Source organism: Strigops habroptila, chromosome 13 (assembly GCF_004027225.2).
Source record: "Strigops habroptila isolate Jane chromosome 13, bStrHab1.2.pri, whole genome shotgun sequence".
In the NCBI taxonomy this organism is placed as follows: domain Eukaryota; kingdom Metazoa; phylum Chordata; class Aves; order Psittaciformes; family Psittacidae; genus Strigops; species Strigops habroptila.
This window is the reverse complement of record NC_044289.2, coordinates 13,617,731-13,641,619: the sequence shown is the minus strand read 5'-3', so window position 1 is coordinate 13,641,619 and position 23,889 is coordinate 13,617,731. Positions and strand designations below refer to the sequence as shown.

Genomic DNA, 23,889 nt, shown 5'->3' with positions numbered 1-23,889 from the left:
TAAAAGGAAATTGCAAGGACGAAGGTTTTCTGCTGAGCTCTCACTGCTCCAGGTGGCTCCTGCAGTGGGAACTGCAGCCTCCAGCCCTTTGCAAAGTGCAATTGTGCCCCAGATGGGCTGAAATACAATGAAATACAACAGATCACGATCAATTACTCATCTGAAGATCTCCTCTCTGATATTTGATTATGCTCTTGCTGATAATATACTTGTTTATGGGCATTATTTTGCTAAATAACCAGGTCTGGAGGGCAGAAGAAGAGGGGACATTCTCCCTGCCATGAGCCTGAGGCCATCTGGGAGCCTTGTCAGCTCCCCCAAACCTGCTAAATGGGCTTGTGAAGAAGGGCTTGGAGAGGGATGGACCACAGGATGGAGGAGACAGAGGAAGAATGCTGGAGGATGCCAGAGCAGAACTGCAAGCACTGAGAATCAGGTTCATAGAATCATAGAATCACAGAATGGTTTGGGTTGAAAGGCACTTTGAAGACCATTTTATTCCAATCCCCTGCCATGAGCAGGGACACCTTCCACTGGACCAGGTTTCTCCAGCCCCATCCAACCCGGCCTTGAACAACGCCAGGGATGTGGCAGGTTAGTTTTAGCAGCAAAACCACATGAAGGCAACTGCAGCTGGGAAATACGTGCCACCAGGTTTATGGAGCATGTCTCATTTGGGGCAAAATAAGAGCAAAGCCATAGAATCACCCATGATCAGCTGAGGTTCACACCAGCTCCAGGCATCTGAAGGGACAAGGATGAACCTCATGAAAGCATCCACCTCACTTGTAACTCAGGTACACAGGAGAGATTGTAAATGAGTGGGTTTGTCTGAGACTTGGTAGGAAGGGGGAAAAAAACCCAACATGAAAGGAACTTAACAGCTGCAATGAGCCTAAATGGTTGCACAAGCAAATCCCCTGTCAACCTCAAACGGTTTGTGTTTAATGAAGCTGCAGGACGTGTGCGAGTAGGTTGCTAATTTCTTTGTGCAAAGTCATACCCATGGTTATTACACATATAACTTTCCATTGTCTCCCATGGAAGTGGGGCTTTTTTGGAGCTGAAATTAAAAACAATTTATTAGAGAATAATTAATGTCAAAGCACCAAGAGATCACACCCAGCGCTGTGTTTGGAAGAACAAGGGTAAGTCACTAGTAAATTAGTAGTTACACAGAGCAGGGGAAAGCAATTTGGGAAGGGATTCAAGGGATCAGCTGAAGCTTTTCTGGCAGCCACATCCTCAGTCAAATCATTAATTTTTATTAATCCTTTGCAAAAATCTACTGATTTGGGAGCAAAATTTTACCAGTATTTCAGTACTGCTTTAGGACGCCAAATCCTATTACTGGATAATGGGACTTTGGCATCCCAGGAGCAGAGAGACTTTGGAAGATGAGAGTTTATACGGGGGGTTTCTTCTCTTTCCATTATTGGATTAAAACCTACCTCACCCTTAATCCTGCACCAGGAACTGTGTATGCAGGGAGCTAAACCAGTCTGGAGACCAACTGCAGCATAAACCCCAGTTACCATTCCTATGGCTGATGATCATGCTGTGTTTCTGTTATTCCTGTGACTCTTTCTTTGCTGACGAAGCTTGGCTGTCCTGGCTGGCACCATGTCCCTGGCACTGCTGAGGGGCCATCAGATGGGACAGCCTGGCCTAAGGTGATGCCTGAGGGCCCCAAGGGGCTCCCTGCTCAGAGACACCCCAAAAACCACAGCCTAGGAGCACCTATACTTTGAAGGTAGAAAGGAATAGCTCTCTTTTAAAACCAAATTGTGTTTATGGAACTAAGACTCTTTTTCACATGTTTTCAGGCCACCTGCACTGAGGACAATTAGAAACAAAACCAGGAAAATCAGTTTGAAGAAAGAAAACAGGGAATTAAAAAGGGAAGAGCACTTAAAGATGCTGGCATGGGCTTGATGCCCTGGACTGCATCCCTGTCATCACCCCCTCATCACCCCCATTTTTAATTACAAGCAGTCAAACTGTAAAGACCTTAATGGACATCTTAATTATTGCATTAAAGTTTGAAATGGAAAATTCCTCATTATGTGCCATGCAGTAGGTCACAGCTGCAATAAATGGTGATATTTTGCTTGTTACGGTGCTGGGTGCCCTTTGCAGAGCAGTAGTGTCTCTGGGGCATGTCCCAGCCCTGGGGAGCTGGCAGGTGGATGTTAGATCAAGTCTCTGCTGGGAGAGCATCTGCTTGTGTTTTCAAGGCGAAAGTACCAGCGAGAAATGCTCTTTGCTATTTCTTTCCTCCCCCAAATTGTGCTATTTTTCTCCCCTGTTTTGCTTTCCATCTGCTTGAATGTGTTTATTGATTCTGTGTTATGCAAAGTGCAATAAAACAGAATCCTTCCAATGCCAGCTATTGAATATGCCCCAAACTATTTAAATACAAACTGATCCATCAATCCCAACCCACAGCAGCAATACAACATAACTGTGATTAATCAGCCTTTAAGCTCTGTCCCAGATTCCCAGTCCCTTTTACACTGTACCTGTCCCTGCTTGCTCAGGGCACGCTGGAAAGCTCGGATCCAGCCTGGCAGGCAGAGTAGCCCTGGGACCTGGATAGTTTAAGGAATGTGGCAGAGCTTATTCTTCTGTCTCAGGCTTTACACAGTTGCAGGATCCCATGAAGAACAACAGGGAAGGGTTTAAGGCAGGTCTGTGGCTTCTTAGAGCTTTTCAGGCCAAAATAGCTCAAGTGTGTGTGTCAGAGGCTGTCTATTCCTTGATAAGAGGAGCAAAGGGACAGGAAAAGATGAGGCATCATTTTCATGCCACAGAGTTTCATGTTGCTTTTTTCTGAGCACATTGAGAAGAAAATGAGTGGACTCTGCAGTCCTTAAAGACATTTTCTTGATCGCATGGCCCTGCAGATGAGGTTTAGAATTTAGTGGCTATTTTCTTTTGAAGATGTATTCCCAAACTTTTGCTCCCTCCATACTAACTGTACAATTGCCAAATGATGAGCGAAAGCGAATGCTGGGGCAGCAGGTCCTGGGACTCCCCAGCGCTGGCTCCATCGGTGACAGCCACCAGCCAGGGCTCTGATCACTGCCCAGCTGTGCCAGCTGTGCCAGATATACCATTCATACCATCCATACTGTCCATGCCAGCTGTGCCAGCTGTGCCAGGGCCAGGCTCAGCAGCTCTCACCAGCCAGGAGCTGCCACATCCCAAATCTAACAGCTCCCTCTGTTGGAATCTGTTCGAACCTATCAGTGAGGATGCAAAGAAGTGATCAATTTTTATCAGCACAATCTCCAGGTGGAAAGCGATCTATCTGCAGGGGGATATCCCACCTAACCAAGGCCTTGCTCCATTTGTGCTGCTACTCAAACAACCGATATTGGAGCAAGTCTCCTGATGCTGTACTGACCACAGCGCTGCTGAATAGTAAGATGTAGATGAATGTGCTCCGAGGCCCAATGTACAAACACACACAAGGATGCTGTGACAATCTGCCAGCCCTGATATCCCCCTAGCAGAGCCTCCCCATCCTCTAGCACCAGCCCTGAGGAGTTAATCACATTAAATGCACTTGAGCTCTGTCTGGCCCTGACTGATCATGCAGATTAGCACCTCTGCATTCAGAGGAAAGTCAGACAGTGTGAAAATGATTCAATGTCTTTATTTTGTCAGGTCCTTCTGTAACAAAACCTTTCAGGCAGCAAGCTTTGGCAAGGTTGCTTAAACAAATCATAGCATGGCTATGTAAAATGGTTTCAGTACTTCTCCAAAGAGGTACGAACATAATGAAACCTCAAATGTACTTGAAATATTTAACTTACTAACCAGTTTACAGAGATAATCTGGACTGCGCACCAAAGTGTTAGCTGGGTTGACAGAGAAGACACAGCAACAACACTGACTTTTCATCGAAGATGAGTTCCAACTTTCCCAGCTTGCAGAGCCAAGGGGTGGCCAAGCTGCTTGCTTTGAATGCCAGTGATTTAAACTCATCAGCTCTTTCCCAAGAGCTGGTGCAACTAGCAGAGAGAACCAGAATCACCTCCTTGTGCTCCTGGCCTACAACAGTGAACGTCCAGGGAAGATGTTAAAAAAGAAAGTCACATCTGGATTTCTCCTATGTCCCTATAGAAAGGCCACGCAAACAATCTGCTCAAGCTGGATGAGAGACAAGGCTGGCAGAGATGTCTGCACAGCCTCGGGCCTCTTTGGCAAGCCTGGCTTGCATTTGGTCTGTGTGCCCTCCCCATTTTACCCACTGATTTTAAGAAGCTTCCCAGCAGCATTTGTGTATCCTGGTTCTGCAGCACCTCAGATACAGGATTGTAGCAACCAGTCTTTTAGAGAGAAAAAGCACAGGAGGAGGAAAAAACCCACTTTCTTATCAATCCAGCCCCCAGTCAGGTCACAGGGATCCCATATTCTTTTGCAAAGACATCAGGTAGTTGCATCTTTACCTCTTAATATCCCCAGTAAGTAACCCAGCTTAGCTTAGTGGCACCCATTAGTGGCTCTGCAATTAAAAGGCTGTCAGTATTTGCACTATAAACTCAGCTATTCAGAAACTTAACATGGCTCCATCATACCCTCCAAGAATAAATTTGGCCAAAACAAAAGGAGAAGCAGGGGGTAACCTAAAGCTTTCCTGCACAACGAGGTCCCTTAGGAAATCTGCTCCCAAGGCTCAGCTGAAGTTTCCTGGAGCAATCAAAGAGATCCTTTCAGACTGCAAGCAGGGGGTGGGAGGGAAAGCAATGAATTGCTTTAATATGAAATGCCGCATTTAAAATAGAACCTACAAAACCAGAAACCAGAGGCTGGTAAATCCTTCCCTTCTAGAGGTACTGTGGGGTTTGGTGGGAAAACCACACAAAATAAGCAGAGTCAGGCCTCAAGTCCATAAAATATAGAATTTGGTACTTAGATTTAAAAATATTTATAAATAACTTAAGACATTCAGGCTCAGAGGCGTGTACAGCCAAGTATCTCCCTCTGACACAGGGAACCGCAGGGATCCACACCCTGTACTATGGATCCCCACTGCAGAAATTTGCTTTATGCTTAATGTAGAAACAAAACCTGCCCGTTGCAAGCTCTTTGGAAAGTCTCCTGTGTCCCTTTGAGAGCACATGGAGGATGGGTCTAATCAAGCAAAAAGCATTTGGGAGTATAAATCCATAGCACAGGACATGACCTGTTCCTCAAATACATTCACAGCATATGGCAAAACAGCTCCCAGGGGATTCCTTGGCTGCACCTACACCACAAGGTCAACCCAGCTATGCCTGGCCATAGGTGACTGCAGCTTAACTCTGCTGTCATGCTGGAGCTGCTCTACCTTGGTTCAGGGATGGAGTAAAGCCAACCAGGAGAGATGGGAGCCCTTGAGCAAAGATGGGCTCAGCTGGTGTGAGAGATTTGCTTTGCTGCATTCCAACTCAGCACTGATGCAACCTCATGCCTCTGGGTCCACAGTAGACATCCAGCCAGAAGACTTCCCCTGAAGAGAAGACTTGAATTCGTCTCAACCTGGCTTGTACCTGTCAAGCAGGCTGCAAAACGAAGGCACGTGAGGGAGGGGTAAGGTCAGTGGTACATCCATTTCGATTATTCCTTTCATGTAGTTCAGAGGACATGTGTCACCATCCGCCCTCCCTGTAGTCCCAAACCACAGCAGCCTTTGGAGACACACTGTGTGAGCTGCTTCAGCCACATGGTATTTGTCCACTAGACACAGACTGGGGCAAACTGGTCACACTGGCTGTATCCTCATTGGAGATGTTGAGCTGGATGGCTCTGCAGGCCATCAGCTATGCCCTGAGCAAAAAATAGACTCTAAATTTCTTTTCTCCCATGGGTTCCATCCAGACCCACAATATATTTGGTCCCAATATATTTTTTTCTTGTTAAACACCTAAAAAAAATATGTTCTTTGGCACTTGTGCGACGATGACACATAGACGTGACGCTTTCCTGCCCTTTGGACTCATCTCTAGAGGTCCATATATGCAGAGTCTGTGTCCACCCTCTGGGCCTCTCCGAACAGGAGGAAAGCACAGAGGCCAATGCTGTTAACAGCAGCCACCAGGTTGAACACAGAGATCCAGGAGCCAGTCGTTTCAATCAGGTAACCAGCCAGGTACACACAAACGACACCTGGGATGGGAGAGAAGAGAAAGAAATGCAAAGGCTCCAGGTCCAGATCCTCTTTGCCTGCAAGGATAGGACTGCCGAGGAGGGGCTGAGCTTGAGGAAGGTACTTTACCTAGGAGAGCTCCACCTGTATTCCCAACACCTGTAAAGGAAAGCGGGTATATCACAGGAGGAAGCTGAGGCTGCACATGTGGAATAGACATTGCACAGAGCTCAAAGCTTCTTGCTGCTGACCACGTTCCCCACAAACGCACCGCCTCTCCCATGGGAATGCTTACCGAACAGCAAGCCAGCACACGAGGGGGCCAGATCCTGTGCGTTTACTGAAATGCCACTAGTGAGAAACACAGAGGGAAATGGTTGTTTTAATGGAGCACGACTCCTTTTCCATCATTCACCCAGAGTTTAGTCTGTCAAACAAAAGGAAGGGTCCTAGGCAATAAATGGCACTGGTGGGAGAAAGGAGGAAAGAGGCTGGGAGTGAAGCAGCACCAGAGAGCACCAGGAGGAAAAGGATTCAGCTTAAAGCATTTAGAGGATCAAAAATGCAATTCCTCTCCTGCTTCATCTCCCTAATACCCGCTGGTCCCAGCCCTTCCCCACACTAGAGGTTTGCTGCATCATTTCCAACCCACTAAACTCTACTGGCCTTGCAGGGACCAACACGTGATGCTCTGACAAGCACCAGTTCTTGCTCTGACAGTCACAAAGGAGGCAGCTTCCTCCAGGACCCTGAAATGCCAAGTGTGGGATAAGAGCTAAGGGCCACAGCTGCTGCTGCTGCCACTGGTTACCTGTGGTTAAAGGTCTGGAGGCCAACGGAGGCAGAGGCGAACACTATCGCTTTGCAGAAGCTGGAGGTCTGGCCCAGGCACAAAGCAAAAATGCTCGAGACACCAGAACCAATGACCTGGAAGAAAGGGAAAATCAAACACCACAGCACATTTTCTGTAGGGAATAAAGTGAGTCCTTTCATGGACAAACTGTTCCCTTCTACAACAGCAAGAGCTCGTATGCACCAGGTGCTTCTCAAGCCTTTTTTTTCCCTGGTGTCCTGTCCTTCTGCGTCTGTCGGGAGGGATGGGATGCTGCGGAGCAGGGAGGATACGCTCTGCTCTCACCCAGCATTCCTATTTCTGTTCATCCTTGTGCTGATATTTCCTCAAGTATCTAAGGGTCATTTGGAGTGACAGTGTATGGTTGGCTTCTGCCTGTGAAGCAAAACCTCTTCAGAGCACTCACAAATCTCTGTGCTCAGCATTACCTTTGGTCCACGCTCTGTTCCTCAGTCAGGGTTTTGCACTTATTTCATTGGCATATGTACTGATCACCAATGAATCTGCAAACCTGCCCTCTTTCCACCTATAACCACCAACTCAGCTCCATAAGAGGTCTAATCTGTCATTTAAGCAGAGCCCAGCAGGTAACTCGGGTGTCTCTCCTGCGGCTTCAGCTCTCTTACCTGCATGAACTTACGAATGGTGATGGTTTTGTACCCTGGAAGAGAAAGGGAGAGTTGGAGTTAAGCACAGCTCACCAGGTCTCCTTGTTCTCCAGCCAGGACACCACAGGGTAAGTGGATTTCAGATGGCCAGATTTCACCTCCAGGTGGATACCGCAACTGAGACCAAAGGGAGCCCCAAACACATGGATGGGATTTGGACCCTGGAGTATTTATTCTGCTTTCATATCAGAACCTCATGTCTATTTGCTGGGTCTTCACCCTGCAAACAAGCCCACCTCCTCCCACCCAGGTCCTCTTCCCACATCACATAAAGCAGGAGCTGAGGAAAAGCCAAAAGAGCCCTTACCTTGGCTGATTAAATGATCAGACAGAAATCCACTGAACAAGCTTGTTGGAATCGCAACCAGCCAGGGGACTACATTAAACACCCAACCCTGAAAGGGAGCAAAAGTCAAGAGAGGTTTGCTGTCAGAGCGGAGTTTCTTTGCAAACATTTTATGTGATAGTCTGTGATATCTGTAGAAAGGAAAACAAATGGAGTGATCAGAACTTCTTGCAGGATCTGTTCCCTCTTTGCACAGCAAGCTCCCAGCTACACCTTGCATGGTCCCAAAGTCTCTAAAACAGAAGGAGCATCACGGGGCTGTAGCATCTGTAGGTTTCTTGCCTTTCCTTTCGCCCTGGTGACCCTGCAGAGGCAGAAAGCTCTGGGAAAGAGGGATTAAAGTTTACTGCTCCACAAGATGATGTGGCAGAGCCACAGAGCCCTGCAAAGCAAGTGCAGATTTTAGTCTGCCCTGTGGGTCATCGTTAAAGCTGTCGGCAGAATTCTGCCATCAGCTTCAGCCTCATTAGCAGCATCCCTGTGAAGCTGAGGGAACAGAGCTGGATTTTCTAACGCCAGGATTAGGAAGCGTTATGGGCAGCAACATACTTTGGCCTATTTTCAATTAAGTGAGCTTGCTACAGTTGTAATCACAGATGATTACCGGACATCTGGATTACAGCAGCTCAGAGACGTTTTGGTGCCCAGATCCCACAAGGAGCTGAAAGCAGTGCGGGTTGGGCTGGGCTTCATCTCAGCTGGTTGAACCACCCATCACGCCCGGTGTATCCCACTTCATTCAAAGCCTGTCACCCCATGGGGGCATCCCTCCTTCCCTTGCCTGGCTTTAGGATGTGCCAGAGGACTGATCCTGTTCCTGGACATCACACTAGGGTCCATCTCCAGCTTTCAGTGCCATGGGAATTGTGGGTCTTGGTCACTTTTGGAAGTGTTACCCCACTTGGTAGGGTAACACTAGGGTAACTAGGACTTGTGGGGGTGCCTGTTAACATCATCTGGGGTTGCTCAGCGAGTCAATCCCAACACTGAACCACTGTCTCATACCGACAGCCCATCACCTTGAGCCAAAACCCTCCATCACCTCCATCCCAATGGGCTGCCAGCAGTGGTGAAGGCAGCCCACCTGCAGAAAGGGACTTTGACCAGTAGGTGACACAGGTTTCCCACATTAAGGATTATCATCTATCCTTTAAAATCGAGCATCCTGGAGCCCCATTGTATTAAAACACATGAAGTGATTACCAGATGCAGGAGCACTCATAGAGCATCTTACATAAAGGCACCATGATATAATGCTGAACAGATGGTAAATTACTGCTGCACAAGCACATTACTCGAGGTGCACAGATCTTGTCACTACAATATGTTTGCTTGTTTTAATACATGATTTTCATATGAATATCAAGTCTGCCATAAAGCACCTTACACATGTAATATGAAAAGGCATTTGTAAGCAGCTCTGGAAATTATAAAAACCTAACAGAGCCATTGTGTAGAGATTGTCTGAGTTTCTGAGAACGAGATCTAAATAGCAGCTCTCAGCCCAGATGAGTATTGCCTAGGCTTCTGAAAAATGAGAACATCATTAGTGCTGAGGAGAGGGAAGCTGTTATAGTATTTTTGAAGTACACGTTATTAAAGGTAATTATGATTTCCTCAGGCAGGTCTGAGCTACACAATGTCACTACAGTTAAAAACCCAGATGTGAATGGTGGTCATTTGCAACTGCATAATGTCATGAGCTCCGTGCCGTTTGAAAACCATCCTTCCCTCAAAAGAAAAGCAGTCTATAAAGCAAATATAACCCTCTCTTCCCTGCATGAAAAGTGCTCCAGCTCCACCTCACTTCAGCACTCCTAAAGAAGCAACTAGAAAACAGCCTGTGCCTACCTGGTGGGAGGATGCACCTCCAAATGTATGTGCAGGAGGGTAACAGCTCCTAAATCCACAGAGAAAACTCCCACCTCCTCCTGCTTCCCAACCTGCTCTCACCAAATCCCTCTGCCACCATCTCCCTCCCTAACAACCTGTTTCAGCAGGTACCCAGCACAACCTCATTCTCACGGAGACCTACAATATCTTAGAGCCAACTTACTTTTGATTCGGGGAAAGTTTCCTTAAAGAAAGTTGGCAGCCAGGAGAGGAGAGTGAAAAACGTGCTGGCCGTGGAGAGCTGAGCGATGATGGCAGCCCTGAAAACACACAGTGGAGAGGAAATCATCAGGAGTGACAGGTCACGCCGGGAAACGGGCACTCGAGCAACACAGTGTTTCAGTTCCTGTTTGACAAAGGAATCCCTCACAGCGCTACAATTGCTTCCCTTTTTTTCCATACACAATGACTCCTTTCGGCTTGCCACTCGCAGCACTGCTCGTTCCTCCTCATCATCATCACCCAGTGCCCATCATGAGGCAAAGTTAACCACAGCAGTGATTGTGTGAGTGCATTTCCCAGTGCTGTGAGAGCTGGCCTGCTCCAAGAGGTGTTTAGAGCTTTCTAGGGATTTGTTATCAGCAGATGCTCCATGGTTATTCAAGGCAGAAATGGGTTTGGTGCCCTGCAGCCCCACCGCTCTCCTCCCTGTCTGAATACAACATTTGGGAACATGCTTGGATGAGCTTCAGTACCGAATGCATCATCGCAAAGAAAAAACGGCTATTAAAAAGATGTTTTGCTAACAATGAGAACACCCAGTGCCCCTGAGCAGCACTTCTTGGGAGCCCATTGCAAGCAGCATTTTTAACCAGACTGATGGAGAATATCACTCCAGAGGTGCACACGACACATCCAGGGAACAGCCTGTGGAGGAGAAGGATTTGCCAGTAACATTCAGGCCTGACATTCCTCTGGACAGAACATAAACTGCCTTCCGTCAAGCTTACATTTTTAGTTCTTTATTTATACAGAAGGGGTTAGAAAATCTGGTCGTGTTTCCCAAATATATAAATAAGTGGTCAAAATACACATAAGCAGAAGAAATAAGCACAAAGGGGAGAAAAAGCCCTTGGAAGAAGGCTGCTCCCCAGCCCTGCTGATGCTCAAGGCCACCGCAGCTGCTTACCATATCGGTGCCTTCCTGAACAGCTGCTTCCAGGGAACTTTGGTCTGCTTGGATATCGAGAGGCCTCTCATTAAATAGTCTATGGGGATGATGAGTTCTGCAGGGAAGAAAACATACAAAGGGAAGCTTTGATCAGTAATTTTCTGTGCAGCTGGAGGGAGCCTTGGGAGACTGCTCTACAACTACCTTTAATCTCCGTCTAACCCTTGTTTTTTGGCTATACCACTATTGAATGCTCATGAAAAGACCTTTTTATATTGACCAAAATTTTTCCATTGTATCCACATACTTTTTCCATCCAGCCACCTTAGCCCATTTCTTATATCTCCTGTTAGAAGTAAAGAAATATCCCTTGAGCAGGGACCAGGACTGGATTTTGTGCAGCATCAAGCACACACCAGGCTCCTGATGAGCTGGGCTTCTACATACCGAGCTGTACTAATAGCGCTGTAGCCAGGTGTAAGGGTTTCCCCATGTGTGGAATTACTCCCAGACGGTTATTTGGGAATATACATTCAGGATTAACTGGTTTTTAAAAGCTCTATGTGTAGATGCTCTTTGTTTGGAATAAGTATTTTGCTCTGCTTTAGTTTAATCCACTTTGAAGATCATGCTCTGTTTGGTGTTTTCACTGGTGCTTAAGAGTACTGAGGAGTCAGATCAGGCTCTTGATAGCAATATAATCCAGCATGGGACTTGGAATAGGAAATCAGCAATGCCAGAGCTCAAAACCTCATTTCTGGGTTTAGCATCTTGGGTGAGACACAGTGTGTATTACAGAAGACATCTGAATAAAAGGTCTTTGTGTAAAACCAGGAATGATCTTGGAAATGCAGAGGATTGGCAGAAAATAAGGGAGAGGCACTGGTTGGGTCCCACAGCTGCCAGTCCAAGGGATAGAGGTGACTGGATTTACCTTTCTCACTCAGGAGGTACTTGAAGGTGCAGTAAACCCACAGCAAAGTGAGCAAACCAGAGAAGTAGAAAACGCTCTCCCAGCCGTACCAATCCAGGAGGAGAGATCCAGCACCGCCGATCACCAGCGTCCTGCAAGGAAAACCACCCTTGGATTACAGGTCTGGCAAAGAGCATTGGGACTGGATGCATCAGTGGGAGATACTGCCCAGGATGGATGCTGTGTGTCACTAAATGCACTTAAAGGAGCTGCTGAACACCAGCCCCATCACACTGTGTCTTTGCAACATGCCCTGCTCCCCGCGTGGCATCTTGGGCCAGATCCTCACCTGAGCAGGAGAAACCATGAAAGAACCTCACCCCACACTGGAACATGCACATCAGGGAAAGAACATGGGGTTGCTGGTGTGCAGAAAGTATCTCAGAGAATGTAGAACATTGGAAAGCTAAGTGATTAAACACAGTAATATTTCTATTTGGCTTTTAAGCAAAACTTCATTAGAAAGAATATTCTCATGGACATTAGTGTGAGAAGTTATATTATCCCCATCTATCAGAGAGGACAGGTGACCAGTTTCAGGCCAAACCTTGCTCTTACTACTGAATCAGGCTGTTTCCCATAGTAATTTAAATGTTGTAAACACCCTTCAAAGTCTGGCTTGAAAAGAAAGTTAAAAACATACATAAATCCTTGATATGCACGACAGCAACTGCCTGAGGCTTCCTCAGCTGCAGCCAGTGTCCTCGAAGACCCAGGAATCCACGTGCAGTTTGGGCTGTGAGTTTTGCCTCCAACTATTTAATGGCATTTCATCACGTAGGGTGTCTGGAGACTGCCACTCACTGCTCAAACCCTCTGAACTTACCCAAACTGTGAGCCGGTCCCCACTGTGCTGTAGGTGAAGGCTCGCTCGCTCTCGCGGACCTTCTGGGATAACAGGCTGGTCAGAGATGGGAAATACACTCCTATGAGCAATGGGAACAAGGCACGGAGCAGTCAGGCTCCTGTGCCCTTGAGAGCAAACCAAAAGCAAATGTAAAGGATCCAGAGGAGGTAAACACTGAGACAAGCACCAAAACCTTTGGTGAATTCAAAACAGGATACAGAACAATGTAAGTGAATCCATAACCATGGAAGGTTTGTTTGTGCCTTCTCCATAATCCCCGTTTCATCATTACCTCAGCTACTGTAAATCCATCAGTGCCAATGCACTTATCCCAACAGTTCCCAAGTGCTGCAGCTTGGCAAGAGGGAAGGAAAATCATCCCAAATGATCTAAAGGTTTTAGCAAGGACTGATTTTAGCCAAGTGCTTTGAAGGGGTTTTAAGATGTGGAAAACCAAACAGGAACAGGGATGGTTTCAGAAGCAGCAGCCTTTGCCTGGCACAGAGATTTCTATGGAGGAATGGTTGTCAATGGGTTTCTCTAGGCATGTGACTTTCTTTCCCCATGGAGGTTCTGGATGTGGAGGCAGTTTTGAGGCAGAAGATGGCTCAAACATGCAGGAGAAGGGTCCATGCACTGCAAACCATGCAGCTTGCATCCAGATTCACTGCGCATGAGCCCACGTGCAAGGAAGCCCATGGGCAGACAAACACATGCTCAGGACACAGGTCTCACCTTGCAATAACCCCATAAGGAACCTGGAGGAGGTCATGAAAGCGAGATGTGCAGAAGTGATGTGGGTGAGCAGCGGGGTGAGCACCGTGAGGAACCCCCAGGCCGATGCTGAGAGCAGAAGGACTTTCTCACCTCCTATTCTGGAACACAGAAACCATGTTATCAAAACCAAGAGGAGGGCAAAAGGGCAAAGTCCCCCAGTCAAGACTCAAGGGCTCTTCCCAGTTTAGCCTGTTTTTAAGAGTGACCTTTCAGTCAAACCTGTTCTTCTCTCAAATGTCTTTAACCCTCTGGGGAGTAGCTCTGACCTCCTGTCCCTTCCCACCTCGGGCTTCCCTGGAGCAGGCAGCAAGCTGGGATTGCTCCCACCAGGACACTGGCCACAAACGCTTCCCATCCAGCTCCAGCACACACCAACCGCAGAGACATCACTGCACAGATGTGCTCAGGCCTCTGATGAAGGGGAAGCTCAAGCTGCTGTCACCATCCTGCTTTTTTCAACCAGGCACAGTGTTTTCTCTTCCATCTGCTCCTTTGCACCAGCTCTGCCTGTTCACATGTGGGTTTTTGCTTGCAAACTATTGAGGAACATAATGAAATAGCATAATGCACTGCATGGATAATGTACCTCTTCCAGGCATGTGTTCCTCACAAAGGATTTCATAGGAAAGCCCTCCTCACTAAGAATGGGGCGGCTGGGGAAAGGAACCCAAGCAGGTGATTACTCAGATCTTTCCTTACAGTTAGCTGGGGAAGTTGGTTTTTAGTTGATATAATAAAATGGAGGTACTTGTTTTCCCCAAACATGATGGAAACTGTGATGGGGGTTTGCCTGTGCATGAGAATATAGGGTGGAAAAACTGGAGGTGCTGAGCTGAAAATGAAGACAGGCTGTGCAGATCAAATCAAAGCTGTTGTGCTTGCAAAAGGAAACGTTTTTTTCTTGTGGTTAGTGGTTGCAGCTATAAACCCTTCCTGTCCAGCACTGCTGGGATCAAACTGTTTGTTAATGGACAAATACCACTCCTGGTGAGCAGCAGCCGTGAGCTATGTGAAAAGCATCAGCATTTATCGCTTCTCTAAAATAAAGCTTGCTTCACACCCACTATTTCTTTCATGTAAGCCTGTGGGTTTGCTTTTTTTACTCCAATTACAGAAGCAGTGCTAAAAACAACCTCCATCAGAAGAGTTACGCTGGTCTAAAAGTGCTCTTCACTGTTTCCAGGTGACAAAAAAACTATGTTGGTCTAAAGTGTCCATTAATGTGACTGTAGATCTCTCCTGGCAGCTGCTCTGCAGGAGCTCTCAAGGCAGTAATGATTGTGTGGATACCCCCTGTGTTTGCTGGGGATTTTGGCTATGCAAAGTCCGTCAGTGCATCCTGCCCTGTGAGCAGAGCAGCAATTTCAAGGCAAGGGAATCTAATCAGACAGTCAAAGCTACGTGCCCTCTCTGAATCACAGCTACAGACCCTGAGCGATGCTGATGGAGAGACCTCAACTGCTTACAGAGCAACCTGCAGTGCCCCTAAAGCATCTCCCCATGGGGACACTTCACCCTTCCACCCCATCACTGTCCCAGGGTGATGCTCGGCACAGCCACTGCCAAGACTGGATCTGGGGCTGGTCAAAGCCAAGCTAAGTGTGACTAAATAAAGCCCAAGCAGAAGCAAACATGAGAATGATTTCCAGTACCGGTCACTGATATGTCCTCCGATAATCTGTGTCAAGCAGTAGCCCCAGAAGAAGCTGCTGAGCACTATCCCAGACTGCTTCTTGTCCCAGTCGAAGTAGGTGCTCAGGGCGACGGCGCAGATGGGCACGGTGACACGGGCGCAGTACAGCAGGCACGTCCCCAGCAGCAACATCACCGTCCAGACACGGGCCTCAGGCCTGCAAGGAGGGAGAGGAAGATGGGGAATGGTCTGTGGGGTAGATCCATGCATAGCAAGGACTCATGGGTCAGTCTGGTTTGCTTGCAAGCTGAGTCTGTCTTGATAAAGATCAGCGCAATCCCCCGGGGGACAGGGGTTCTGACACATCTGGTGACTGTATGAATGATGCTAACTTTCATCCCAAACGCTATTTGACCCCAGCAGCAAAATAATGCCTGTCCTTAGGCTGCAAGGTGGAACAAGCTGCTCCTGCATTTCTGTGGATAGAGGGAAAGGAAGGGGAACCTGTTTGCTTTATTCCCCAAACAAAAGCTTTAGAAACTGTTCTTTAAAAGATAAGGATAACAAAGGAAAGGTCAGCGCAGGAGGTTGGAAGTATTTGCATAAGACACACCGTCTTGATAGCAAACATTTGTTATTTGGCATTCCTAGCCATTCCCCAGGGAGGGTGGCTGTGTGTTACTCTTCCTAAGTAGAAGGGAGACAGAGATTTTCTTTAGTGAGAGCCAAGATATGATGGGGCTAAATTGCCCAGAGAGAGGAGCAAGATAATCCAGGCTGGCCTGATAAGAAGCTTAAGATAATGTGAGCAATGATATGTTAACAGAATACATTTTTTGGTACATAAGTACTCAGCCACAAGAAAAGTGCCCTCCCTCTGCAGAAGATACAGGCTGGAAATAAGTGGGAAGGCAATTTTCTCCTGCTCCAAATCAGTGATGTGCTTCTGGAGCAGAGACCCACATTTTGCTGTGAACTTCAAGCCGCGGTATCTGCACTCCTCTGCCTCCACTCAGCCCTATTAGCATCAGTCTGGATCCCCCTTTGCCCATGAATTATGGAGTTAAAAGCTTGGTATGAACACCCACTCTTTGTATTTGGTTATTTTTATGCCTAGAGGCCAGAGCACAAAGCACTGAGCAAACAGACTCTCTCTGCTCCAGAGGTGACTGGGGAATTCGCTGTACCGGGGCATTATCCTCTGTGCTTTCCACCCTACTAAACATACTGACCTCCTGCGCGGGAAACAACCTGGGTCACTTCTTGTATCAAACTGAGCATTTATTCCTCTGTCCTGGAATGATGATAAATGTAGGTTAATCCCACATAGCACAAAACCATTTATAAACGTGTCAAATGGTCCATCACAGGGGGAGGCAAAGGAACAATGAAAAGTAGAACACGCAGGGCAGTTGTACCCGCTGGAGGTGAATTTATTGCTGTTTCCTGACAAGGCAGATAAGCAGCTCAGTGCCAACCTCTGGCAGGAGGCACTGGAAGTGTTTCAGTTGCTGCTTTGAAGGTTGGAACCGTTGTTACTGTGGACATGTACAAAATAATACAGGAAGTAGAAAACCTCACGTATCTTTGCTGGAGGAAAAAGTAACCAAGGGTTGACCTGCCCCAGCCGTTTGAACTGATAAGCACTCTGAGTCCCTCCTGGTTTCACAGCAAGAGGAAGATATGCAGCAAACATACCTGAATTTGGTATGATTTGGTTTTTAATCAGCTCTGAGATCAGCAGATCCACCAACTTCAGCTTCTCATGAGAAAGCACAACGAAACCAAAGGCTCCTGGATGCCACGTGGCCGGGTCAGACCAACCCCAGCAGGACAATACAGGGAGGTTCTGGGTACAAATTCCCCATCAGAGGCAGAGGGCTGATGGAGGGTAACTGGCAATGCAAAATGTTCTGGAGAGCCCTCAGGGGGGTGCCTAGGGCAATCCAAGATGGGATGCTCCCAACCAACCTTCTGCACCCACCAAAATGGGCTGCTGCCAGTCCAAGCCCATAATCTCTCCTGTTATCTCCAGTGGCGTGGCACTGACTAGTTTGAGCTATTGAACCTGCAACTATTGAGGTGACAAAGTAAAACGCAGCAGCCTGAGGTGTGCGTAGGTATTTCCTATTATTTAGCTGCCAAGATAGTTTTCTACATTGTGCTTTTCCCCCTTGAGCAAAGGGAGAGCTTTATGAGTTTTCTCACTAGCCGAGCTCTGCCTCTTCTTCCAGCAGTTATTCTGATGAGCACAGCAGCATTTAATGGGATATTAGAAAGACATTTCTTCCTTGGTCCTAAACGCTGTATGGCGGTGCAAGATGTGAGATGGAGAGAAAAAGACTTGTGCAGCTCAACTAGTCTTTACTCTGCTTCTCTTTATACTATTGCCATGGTCTGTCCCTTGTTTGCAACTAGGAAAAACAGAACCCACACACAGCAATGGCAGTGTCCAAGGAAGGTGCAGGCACAGTTTGGTGTTAATGGGTTGAACCCCAAAAGCAAAGAGCAGACTGCAGAGCAGCTCTGGCTTCAGGGCAGAGGGGTAAGAGGGGATGCTGTGAGCTCCCAAGCTTTTTTGTCACCCTGATGAGGTGGGCAGAGTCACCCAAACCCTCGGCCTCTGTGTTGGGGTATTCAGAGGGATTTAGGGGTGTGGAGGGACAACCACCATTCAAAACACAGCTCAGATATAGCAGTGGGAAGGGATTCCCAAGCAGGGATGCTCTGCCAATAGCCCTCCTGCCCAGCTGATGTTTGGACAAAACTCCAGTGAATTTCTTCTCTTGACTTTTATGCTTTTTCAAAAGCACTGAATAAGCCCTTGGGTATATGATACAGTCCCAGTGCTTCGATTACTCCACTCTATACATTCATATTCTTTTCCTATATGTTTAAATGTATCCGTAGAGACTTATGCTCAAAACAAGTGGAGACTATAAAGACGGCTTCAGACTGCCACTTGCTCGGCAGGCAGCATATCCAGCTAGGAAAATCCATTCCAACAATATGAGTGTCAAATGCAATCGCTGGCTGCCCACACCCACCTGAAAGCATGGCAAGAATTATTCCTCTGCAAGGACAATGATGTGCTTGCATCAGAGGAAAGAGCTTTGTAAATGCATTTTCTCCTAATTATAGTTATCACAGAGGCTGCCGATGAGTCAATGTTCTGCTCAGTGCAAAACAACAACAGCAAAGGTTACAGGAGAAACCACCGCTAGCACAGAGGGGGGAAAATAGAAAAAAAGTAAGGAATAATGGCAACTCAAGCAATAGTTTTTGGAGGTAACATCAGCCTTCCGAGAAGTGCAGCTTTATCAGTGTTAAGGAAATAAATCTAATGGATTAACTGAGGAGGGAGATAATCTGTGCTGGAGATGATAACAAAACTAAGTCAGAATGAAGCATATCTCAATTTAAGGAAGTCACAGCCGTTGGTGTCATCAGTGCGACCAAGCCCATCCCACTGGCCATGTGGACAGACTGAGCATCTTCCCTCAGTGGTCCTGGCCAAGCCCCGGCTACATGGGACAGAAACATCCATGAGAAGGGGCAGCAACCCCCAAACCATCAGCAGACAAATCACCAGAGCTTGTCTGGAGCCACCTAATTCACTGAATTGGGTGCCCATGGTGGCAGTGGCTCCCTGGTGCCCAGCCTGTGCTGTCCTGACCTGTTGTACCTCTCTGCTTACAGGCACTGCAGGTGCATCCCCTCTGCATGGCAGCAAGATCCCCTTTACTCAATGAAGCAGCCATGCAGCAAGAAAACACTTCCTATTTCATAACCTCCAGCCACCACCCAGACAGACTATAATTAGTTCAAGCCCTAATGACTCTTCCTGGGTGGCTTTTTGTATGGCAGCAGCCCTGCATTTGAGCAGCTCTGTCTGATGTCCCTTGGTCCTTGTCCTCCAAACTCAGCCCTGGGTGCTGGGGAGGTAGTCTCAGCTTTGCTTTGAAGCACCCAGTGATGCCCCTGGGACCCAGCTCCCACTAACCAAACGGGTCCCCTGCCCACGGCACAGTGGTTAGGATTGATTTTCAAAGGTGCCCAAGAGTCCTAAAGGAGCAAACCCAAGCCAAGCTGTCCTGCGGTGGAAGGAGAGCCAGCAGCACAGGGTACCTTTATTTGCAGTGTGTTTTCCTGCTGGAGGAATTTCTCCAGTAGATGCCACAGAGCAAATATTTATTTAACTTTATTTCTCTCGACTTGCCTCCCTCCTTTCCCCCAGCTCTGTCTGTTTGCAGACACTGCAAGGCACTGTTAAATTGGACTTGCTGGAGTTTAGGCTATCAATTAGATTACAGTTTAGTATCCCCTTCAAGGCACGGGTTTGGACTGTTGAGTATTTTCAGGTGCTAAAAGAGCTGTGTTAGCAATACCACAAACAGTCTGTCCCCACAACAGCTCTTGGCCAGAAGCTCTCTCTGAGGTTTGTGGGTGTTTTCCATAACTGGAAGTGGGAGAAGATCTGGGAGCTGCAGCTCCTGATCTGCACTGGAGCAGTGCCATGGCCAATGTGGGCACAAGTATTGGCAGCGGGGCACACCGCCTACCCCTACAGCATCTTCACCTCAGTTCCCTTCTCTAAAAGCAGACTGAAATAGCTCTGTGGGAGATGCACGGAGGGTACATCAGCAGGAGCCACCTCCAGTGCCCCCAACCTGCTTGCTCATCCCCACCACCAGCAGTGGACACTCGCCCATCCCTCCTAGAACCCCAGAGCAGGATGGGGGTGAGCCCACGTTGTGGTACCCAGCTCCCAGACACACTGGAGGGCCACCAGCTCCAGACCAAGGACACCCAGAAGCCCAAGCATGGGGCCACCTCCCAGGGGAACATCCTGTGGACACCCTGTGCCTGGTCACTTGCCTCAACATGGGATCTTTCCCTCCTTGTCACCTATTCCCAGCCCCATGGGAGCATCCCCCTTTGAAAACCTCTTTCCCACCTTACCCGCCTATGGCTTTAATTTACAGTAATTACCACCACAACCATGGCCTGACTGATGTGGCATAAACACATCAGCCATGCAAACACTCCTGTGCAGGGAGATAATACCCAGGTAGTTATTTCTAAGGCAGTTTGACAGTCCCCTCACTGCTCTCCCTTTGTTTTCCTCAGGAAAAATTCCTCCTTCTCTTGGAAATCTATCATGCTTGTCAAGAGAGAGGTTAATTCCCCCCCTCCTCGAGCTGATTTTGTCATGCTGCAGACTGGCTCCAAGCTAATGATTTGTCGCTGTCAAAAGGAGCTTTGGGGTTTAGAGGAGGGGTTTTTCTCTCCCAATCCACCCGCTAACAGTCAACAAGAGCAGCACAGAGGACACTGGGCTTTTTTTCCTGGGAAAGTTGCTGGTTTCCTGCCCACCTCCTGTGCACAAACTCCCTGTGCAGAGCCGCAGATGGCAACAAAGTGGTGTTCAGCAAGAGCAGCTCTGGGTTTATTCCCTCTCTTCATTTCTTGCTTTCGGCAAAAGCAGAGATGAAATCAGATTTCAGCAGCTCATATGAGCTGGAAAGAGTTGTTAAGTCCAGGTGGAGGTGGTGGGAAAACAGAATAATATAGCACATGCATGCTTTGCACGCTGATCTAAGGGCATACATGGAGCAGCCAGGAACGAAACGCATCTTCCTTACATTTTCCAAATGAATAAAGTTCCCAACAAGGTCACGATGAAAATCAGGGTGAGGAACTTTTACAATAAAATAACCCAACCACCAAAAAATGCAACTGGAGCTGCAACATCTTATTCACAGAACTCAGAAACACAACATGACCATTGGCTCCAGGCAAAGAGCGCAGTCAGGAGACTGAAGACCAGCTTGTGGCCAGTGGTACGACTCCTTTTATCCCTGGAGATTAAAGAAACCACTATAATAATCCCTTGTCTTCAGGTGTAGCCAGAGGCTGGAAGATGCAGAGTGGTGTGGGGAGTCATTTGTTTCCCAGGACACGCACTGGCTTTTCCATGTTGTGTTTCTCTCCTGGAGGTACCATCCCAAATGCCAGCCCCATGACTGCTGCTGGGTCCACTTTGTGTGCAGCCTTTGGCAACTCATCTATCTTCATACTGCTTCAGACCTCCCCCAGTTAAACCAGAGATGCTGAAGCACATCTACATGCCCAAGTCCTGCTCTGGCATGTTAAGATCTCCACTAAAAAGTGCGCTCTAAATGTCCAGATGAACTACATAAATCCCCAAGTGTTGTTCTTGGAAGAGGAAGAGGAGATGAGCGATTACGGAGCCATTGGAAACCTGCAGAAAAGTTTGAGAAAGGCAGCTGGAGAAGCAGGATAAAACACAGGGCAAGGACATGGACGAGGAAGGAAAAGCCAGCTGAAAAGAAGGCGGGCAAAAGAAGAAGCAGGATGAACAAAGATGGAAAAATAAACCTGCCAAGATAACTGTTGATCCCTCCTTGCACTGACGGTGCAGACAGATCTTGGAAGGCTGCCTGGTATGTCTTTTGTTGGAGCCTGAAAGGAGAACCCATGTCACTTCCCCCACTTGATAAAACCTTGCCTTCGTGGCAATAGCGCACACTGAGAAATGGTGAGAGCTCTTTATTTGCATATACTGTTTGAAAACTGCTCACCAGATTGACTTTAAACCACCCAATGTGGTATTTTATACACTCGACCAACCTTCTGCATGATCTGGCAGCTCGCTCTTCCTTTCTGCTCCTCCCTTTGCCCTTCCCACCCTCTGCCTGCCCATAAAGCCTCCATAAAGCCTCCTCAATCATGGGCTGTGACCACAAGTGTGCGTCTACACCAAACAACAGGGATGGGAGCTCAGCTTCTATAAATTACAGCAATAGAGATAAGGATATGATGGCAGTTATGGTTATCCTGCTGCTCCTTCGCAATAACCGGGTTCTTTCTGTTACTAAGGGCACTTAAGGTGGTCAGAATCGCTTCAACATATGTCAGTCTCGAGCCATAGACTGTCTTCATCTACATCCCCTTTTGTTTGAGAAAGTGTTATCAATGTTTTTCAAAGAGATTTGGGAAACGGGAGGGTTCATTCTGGCCAAATGTGTCGATCTTTTCACTAGAGGAAGAACACCTAAATGGAAATCTGCTTCATGGAAATTTGGTGCGAGGTTCTTCCTCTCCCCGCACTCCCATTTCACAGACACTCAGGGAAAAGTTAGAAAGGGAGAGACTGAGCTTCTGGGGAAGAGTCTTCCAATTTTAAGCAACCCCAGTGCCAAAGGTCTCCTTTTGAGACCCCTTAGATGAGATGAGCATCGGTTTGATTAGACTTCCAGGTCTCTGACAGCGGGAAAAGTCTCCCTTGAGGTAGCAGTTTAAAGCAGCCGTCGCCCTGCTGCCACTGTAGGAAATGATTGATGGTAAACCTCAATTTATCCAGTGGCTGATGGCTGCTGGAAGGGGCAGTTCCTCCCTTTGGTGTTCCTGTGTGTTGGCACTGATGTTGCCTGTCCCTGTGGCTGCTCCTCCACTGTCCCACCGAGGTGAGCTCAGCACTGGGGTCATGTTGAGGAGGCGATGGGGAGCCGGGACACGATAGGCCACCATGGGTGCAGCCAGGAGTCAGCTCCTTTTCATGGCAGCATTAAACAACCAGATTTCAAAGGAACACCTTCCACTAGACCAGGTTGCTCAAAGCCCCATCTAACCTGGCCCGTTTGCTTATGCCCTGACTGTTAAAAGTGCTCAGTTTGGGTTCAATAATGTTTTTAAGTATTTTAATTACTTAACTTGAAGAACAGTTCGTGCTGCTGCAGAGCAACTATTCCAGACTTTATCTTAATTAATTATCATGACCAGCACAAGAATCCCTGCTGGAACACTTCGATAAGAACCTCTCAGTGGTCTCAGCAGTATGACTGCAGGCCAGAAAGAAGCTCAAAAGGCTTTTTCCCCCTCGTGTTTCACAGTAATCCCGGATCTTCCCCTTTTCCTTTACCGTCTCCGTTGGAGCCCGGCAGCGGGGACTGCCCGGGGCGGTGGGGCCGCGTCCCCCGCTACCATCCTCCTGCACCCCCGGGGGGGCAGGACCGTGGCCGGGCGATGAGGGTCTTGGACCGGCCGCATCCCGGCCGCTGTCCCGGCGCGGAGCATCGGGTGCTCCCGACACCGCCTCTCCGGGGAACGGCTCAGGCTGCCCGACCCCCTCCATCCCGAAGCTGCATCTTTCCCGGTAGCCGCATGTGGCAGCGGGAAGGGATCGAGGGATGCTGTGGGTGGATGTCCCGGGAGAGCGCTGCGAGCAGGGAAGCAGGGTCCAGCCTTACCTGGACCAGTACGGGTCCCCGCCGCCATCCCTCCTCACGCCGCCGTGCTCGGCGCTGCACACCGGCACATTCCTGCCGCCGCCACCCGCGGCCATGCGGGCAGCGCCTTTCACCTCCGCCGGCTCGGCTCCGCTCCGCTCACATCGCGGCGGCCGCTGGCTCCCTCCCCCCGCCGGGCCGCGGCCACGTGTCAGCGCCTCCCGCCGCCTCCCGCCGCCCCGTTCCGGGAAGTCCCGCAGCGGGCGGGTCCCGGTCCCTGTCCCCGGTGCCGGTCCCGGGGCGGCCTCGAACCCGCGGTACTGAAGGCTCTGCGGGTCGGGCCCGCGGCGGGGTCGTTGTCCCCGTCCATCACCCACTAAACTGCGGCGTTTTAGCTCTC

At 48.4% G+C, this 23,889-nt stretch overlaps 1 protein-coding gene across 2 annotated transcripts in view; it reads right to left on the bottom strand.

Moving 5' to 3' along the window:
* The window catches only part of SLC17A9 (solute carrier family 17 member 9), a 32,227-nt gene extending 8,583 nt beyond the window's left edge, over positions 1 to 23,644 (bottom strand). The window contains exons 1-13 of one of the 2 annotated variants that reach the window (XR_003994031.1): positions 23,511 to 23,626; positions 15,257 to 15,454; positions 13,563 to 13,702; positions 12,807 to 12,906; positions 11,942 to 12,072; positions 11,026 to 11,122; positions 10,060 to 10,156; positions 7,965 to 8,052; positions 7,616 to 7,650; positions 6,948 to 7,063; positions 6,432 to 6,487; positions 6,266 to 6,295; positions 5,446 to 6,156 (exon numbers count right to left, since the gene is read on the bottom strand). Coding sequence is in view for 1 of the 2 variants with exons in the window: in XM_030503456.1 (XP_030359316.1) it covers positions 5,993 to 6,156; positions 6,266 to 6,295; positions 6,432 to 6,487; positions 6,948 to 7,063; positions 7,616 to 7,650; positions 7,965 to 8,052; positions 10,060 to 10,156; positions 11,026 to 11,122; positions 11,942 to 12,072; positions 12,807 to 12,906; positions 13,563 to 13,702; positions 15,257 to 15,454; positions 23,511 to 23,605 (1,347 nt within the window). In the remaining variant the exon portion in view is untranslated. Of the gene's footprint in view, positions 1 to 3,641; positions 6,157 to 6,265; positions 6,296 to 6,431; positions 6,488 to 6,947; positions 7,064 to 7,615; positions 7,651 to 7,964; positions 8,053 to 10,059; positions 10,157 to 11,025; positions 11,123 to 11,941; positions 12,073 to 12,806; positions 12,907 to 13,562; positions 13,703 to 15,256; positions 15,455 to 23,510 lie in introns of those variants that run through there. The other variant, XM_030503456.1, reaches the window with a different exon arrangement.
* Positions 23,645 to 23,889: the final 245 nt, after the last annotated feature.